The 5,353-nt window shown below is 36.4% G+C and overlaps 1 protein-coding gene across 3 annotated transcripts in view; it reads right to left on the bottom strand.

The window, feature by feature from the left end:
- Positions 1–5,353, bottom strand: part of GPLD1 (glycosylphosphatidylinositol specific phospholipase D1) — a 113,756-nt gene that overhangs the window by 8,673 nt on the left and 99,730 nt on the right. For 2 of the 3 annotated variants that reach the window (XM_036911655.2, XM_036911657.2), the window contains one exon: positions 454–2,848. The exons of the other annotated variant lie outside the window; for it this stretch is intronic. In XM_036911655.2, the coding sequence (XP_036767550.2) occupies positions 2,762–2,848 (87 nt within the window). In that variant the 3' untranslated portion in view covers positions 454–2,761. Of the gene's footprint in view, positions 1–453; positions 2,849–5,353 lie in introns of those variants that run through there. 3 annotated transcript variants of the gene reach the window in all.

Raw genomic sequence — 5,353 nt, 5'->3', positions numbered from 1 at the left:
CCATCAATAAAAATCAGTAAAAGGGAAAGTAACTGCGGCTACCTCATAAGTATAATGAAGAAGTTACTGATAGTTTATAAAATTCTTGAAGGTGTTTAGATCAAGTATGATTTCAAAGTATCAACTAGCTCTGCTTTGGTGATAGGAGAATGCTTCTTATATTAAAGTTCTTTTAAAACAGAGCCTATGCCCCCCAAAAAAATTTACTTTAAATTTTGATTAAACACAATCTTTTTGAATATCAAACATTTGGTTAAGTGTAAGCAAGCAGTCATATCCCTTTTTAACATGTACAAGTGCAACGAATGATAATTCTTAACTGTCTTTGTCTTGAGGTGGCCTCTAAGAAAATGTGACCTCTAAAAAAAAAATGTCATTTTAGGATGCTATTAACATTTGCTTTATTTTTGATAAACATAAACAAGCTTTGATGAATAGCCACTAAACAATGTATTAGAAAGCTATTCCAAGAGCTATACACAGTTTTATTTTTTGGAATTACATTATTAAACTCACACTGTGATTTAAGGATTTACTTTTATTGCTTTAGTTAATACTTTGAGAAGTAGTCTAACGAATGGTACATGAAATAGGGAACGCAGAGAACCAAATTTACTCCCAGACTCACTTCATATCTCTTTAAGTCTGATACAAAGGCCTAAAACAATTCTGATCTTGAAGTCTTGAAGGAAGTTGTTCCATAGTAATAGACAAAAGGTGCAAATATGTACATGTTCTGATATCTTGAAATAAAGACAATTTTGAGTTAATTGTATGAAGTTCAAATTTTTGTTAATGAAAGATTACAAGTCCTACCAGGTATTTCCATTTTTGTCACGCATTTCATAATCAGTGCTTAGGACTACTGTTTCATTCCTACTTAGTGGGATGAAAATTTGACTACCTGTTGGGATAATACATTAGACTGTCATATATTAAGATTTTTTTTCCATATGCTGAGTTTTTCATATGTGCGTTACTGGTTGACCTTCAACAGTAAGAGTACAATTTATATCATTTTTTAATATGGGGTTAAATAAATATCCTATATGAAAACTTGCTTCTACCTATTAATTTGAACCTTTTCACCTGGTGTTTGCTATCTGGTATGTTCAGGCATTGAGAAAAATAAAAATTATTAAGTAACTAATGATTGTGTTTAAACACAGGCCATATTATTTAGTGAAGCATAACAACAGGGGCACTTCATGTAGCAGTAGCCATATGAAAGTATGTATCCTTCTAATAAAAAGATGCAGTACTGAGAGAAACATTCCTTTAATAAGATGCAGTGTTATCAGTCTGTTCTGTACTTAGACTTCTCAACTTCTAAGTGAATATAGCTAAGTAATTTCTGGTCCCCTGAAAATAAGCTTTTTTTAATTAAAAATAATTCTTCAAATTGGTTGAGCTGCCAGTTGTTACACAAAAACAAAACCAAATAGTGTTTCTGTGTGCCTTTTGCTATGCCAAAGGGAACCAGGCAACTAGCCCAGCTCTTTAAGAAAAATGAGAGAGTCCTCGGAAGGATCTAGAGGTTCTGAGTATGTGCCTGTTAGGTTGTTTCACCATATACTTACAATTTTAACTCTAGTAGCGTTTGATTTCTAATTTAACTTTACTCTTGGATTCCCATCTCCTTTGACTAGTCTCTACTCTGCCTCTCGAGAAGCTAGGAAGGACTCTTGTCATTTGTTACTATCTCCCACTTTTAGTATATTCCACTTGTGTCAGAAAATATGTTCTTTCCTGATTGATACAGAACCAGCTAGTTACTGTTGACAGATAATAATGCCTACAAATTTTTGGTGAAGCTGGAACCCTGTGGTACATTCCTTGCCTTAAACATACTCCATTGCAGGCCTAGCAGGTTACATCTACTCTACTAAAACCAGCCCAGGAACAAGGGAAGCCAGGGCCTAATAATCACTCCTTTCTTTGTCTCTTACAGCCTTTGGCTCAGACCCAATCTCTTCTTCCTGCTGTAGCTCTGTTGGCACAGCTTGTGGCAACCTGATGTAATGAAGGCTCCTCTTGGGAGCCTTCAAACTAAAACCTGTGGAATCACTAGATTCATCAACTGTTAGAACAGCTATGTCTACAGAAGCATTTGAGGGTACTGAAAGATAAAGTTTTAGTCTTTGTTTATCCTTTACTATGTGAAACACTGCAAATGCGGTACTGTCTATAAGAACCAGCTCATTCACAAGTGATTTTGGAGTTTTGAGGTTATTCCTTACCCCTGTACTTTTTCCTCACTGTAGTGTTTCTCCTCCACCACCTCTATATTTTTCCTATATACTGTGCATTGTTTCACTTTGATTGGAATGGGTCACCAATTTTAAAAGAAGATTTATAGAAGGGATTTTGTACGGAGCTGTCCAGAGAGAGAACCACAGAGGCCTTTCTGGGCATCAGAAAGACAGGTTTTTATGTGGAAGAGGAACTAGGTTGTACAACAGGTGTGAGTACAAATAATAAGGTAGAAATAAATTTAGATGCAAAGGAAGTAAACTTTGGAAGGGGTCATGAATATTTAGAGTATCTGCTATTTCACATACTTCTGATGTAGTCATCATTTACTGTATCATATTTCCAAATAGTCTGGCTGTTGGTGTGTGTATATCTTCACTTCCAAGAGCTCCATCTCTAGCAGGATCTACCAAGGCTCCACTGGATGTGCTTTGTCCAGCAGTGCTCACCCTGGAAATGACTCAGCAAGAGGGAGGGAGGGGAGGTTGAGGAAAATGGAGTGAAATCTTTAATCTAGGCCAAGGCTGTAGATATGAAGTGCCCCAGAAAGTCGGGCTCCCAAAGAACTCCTCCCAGCAGCAATGACAACTTGGTTCTGTAGAGGACACAAAACAGAATTCACTTTTTGTTCATAAAGTCTATTAACTTTCTGCTATGGTCCAGGCATCATGTTATGCTCTGGAGATACAGAGATGAGTAAGACATCAACCAGACCCCATGGTGTGAATTCTAGGGGTGGAATAATAAGGACTTCCACAAGGGGGGTGTCTGTGTTTATACGTATACTGTAAAGTCTCTAGCTTGAAGCATTTTAGGAACCATCTTTCAGAATTGTCTTTTAACATTTTCATTGGTGGCAAATCTACATACTTTGAGGTTGAATTTGATTTTTGGAAACTACCAGAACTTATTCTGAACCAAGGCTGGTAATCTGGGTGTGGGTGATCAAACTAGCTGACATTGTTTTGGTCAGAATAGGGTGTGACCATGAAATCACCAAACCTGTGAAAACTGTGTCACTGATTTTTTAAAAATACAAATGAAATCCAAAAATAATGCCTAACATGCCTTTACCATATATGAGCTACAATGCTTAGCCCTTTGTATATCTTTTTAAATATATATATACCCCATTGCCAAGAGGAAAAACCTACACTTGCCTCCCTCTCTTATAGATTTACTCATTTATTAGAACTGCCTGTAGCTTGACTGTGAGCTATTAAGTCTCCTCTCCATTTCCTGGTTAAACCACATTTATTCGTAAAGTCAGCTTCCATGCTTCTGCCCTCTCATCCTCATCAGTCTACTCCTATCTGTCCAACTCAGGCCAGATGGAGTCCTCGAGGCCTTCCCTGACTCCACCAGCATAGATTTCCACTGCAGTTGCTGACAGCCTTTGGCTCTTGGTCATCATATATTGACCTGGAATGCCTCATGAGTGTATTTTTCCACCTAGCCTATAAGCACTGGGTGCAGGAACTATGTCTCAGGTTTCTGTCTACCTCTGGTACCCCGTTGTAATTATGTGTACTCATTACTCACTGCTCTACTGGGCTTGGGATGACTGAAGGCAGCCCCACTAGAGAATTCAGAAATACAGGGGCAGCACTGCTCAAGTGAAAGGGCCAAGTCCTAATTTTAGCTTGTTAGTACTAATTTCATTACTCAATGCTTACATATCATAGGAATAGGAGTCTCAAAATCATAATTTTAACTCATGTCTCAGTAAAAGGCCACTCTGCTATTCCTCAGATTATCAATGTCCATTTTTTAAATACAACCTGATTTATCTTTATACTCAAGAGTGCTCCAATGCCCCTAGTCTTAGGTATGTGTGTGCTGGGTAAGTTGAAATAATTTTAATATTGATACAAGTGAACTATAATGAGATAGGTGAATTTGCAGTTTTGTATAGAAATGAGTAAAATCAAATTATAGATGATCTACACTACTACCCTCAGGTGCTGTAAATAATAGTTGATAAATAACTTTTATATATGGGTTAATATTATAATGTCTAATTTTTAAAAAGTGTTTAAATGCAAGCCAAGGTTATAAAGTATGTCTATGGTCAGACTTTTTGAGAATCCTCCCATAAACTTCTTTGTTATGGTTAACCCTAAATTTTTGCTATTAGGCTAGCCTGTACATGGGTTAGAGCAAGAGGCACTTGAATTGTTAACTACTAGAGGGCAATTTGACCACAATTCTTAACAAGCTTGAGCCAGGTCCTCAGCACCCAAGTCCTACAGATCTGGTTATGTACTCTCAAATCTATGAAGGCTTCCCCACCCCTTCATCCTACAGTTAATACTGTTCACACTACTCTTTAGCACTTAATCCTATACTAATTTGCATTTTACTTAATTTCCCTCGTGTATAAATATTTTTCCTTTGTATAAGAGCAGGGACTTAATATTTTCTCTTTCTCTCTTGTAGCCAAGCACTGTTCTCAACAATATCATATCCTAAAGTAAATGAACAAATGGAATAGTGGTTTAGCCTTATATTTTAAGATAAAACCCTTTAATCTGCTATATCTATTAAAATTCTAAATGTACATATTCTTTAACCTAGTAATTTTGTAAAAATCTTAACCAGCAGGGATAGTTGCACAATTAATTATATGAAGATACATAATGCAAAAATGCTCACTATAGCACTGCCTGTAATAGTAAGAAAATTGGAAATAACTAAGAAAAACTGAGTGAATGTCTGAGAAAGCCAAAGAAATAAAATATGGTGTATCTGAACAATAAAATACCATGTAACCATTACAAAGAATCATGTAGCTCTATGTGTACTTGTCTGGAAAGATGCATAAGTATATGAAAATGAAACAATGACAATGAAAAGTGTATGTGTGTGTGTATCTGTCTCTCGAGTCATAAAAACTCCCAAGAGCCTAGAAGAAAACATACCAGTATAACATCAACAATGGTTTCTGATATGGCAAGGGCCAACAAACTTTTCTGTGAAGGGCCAAAGTAATAAATAGTTTAGGCTTTGTGGGACATTAGCCTCTCAAAAAAATGAACCAATGGCCATTGTAGTGCAATTGCATCCATAAGGAAATTAATGAGCATGGCTATACTCCAAT

The sequence above is a fragment of the Manis pentadactyla genome, chromosome 16, assembly GCF_030020395.1.
Source record: "Manis pentadactyla isolate mManPen7 chromosome 16, mManPen7.hap1, whole genome shotgun sequence".
NCBI classification, from domain to species: domain Eukaryota; kingdom Metazoa; phylum Chordata; class Mammalia; order Pholidota; family Manidae; genus Manis; species Manis pentadactyla.
The sequence above is the reverse complement of the archived record's forward strand: the minus strand, read 5'-3'. Positions and strand labels throughout refer to the sequence as shown.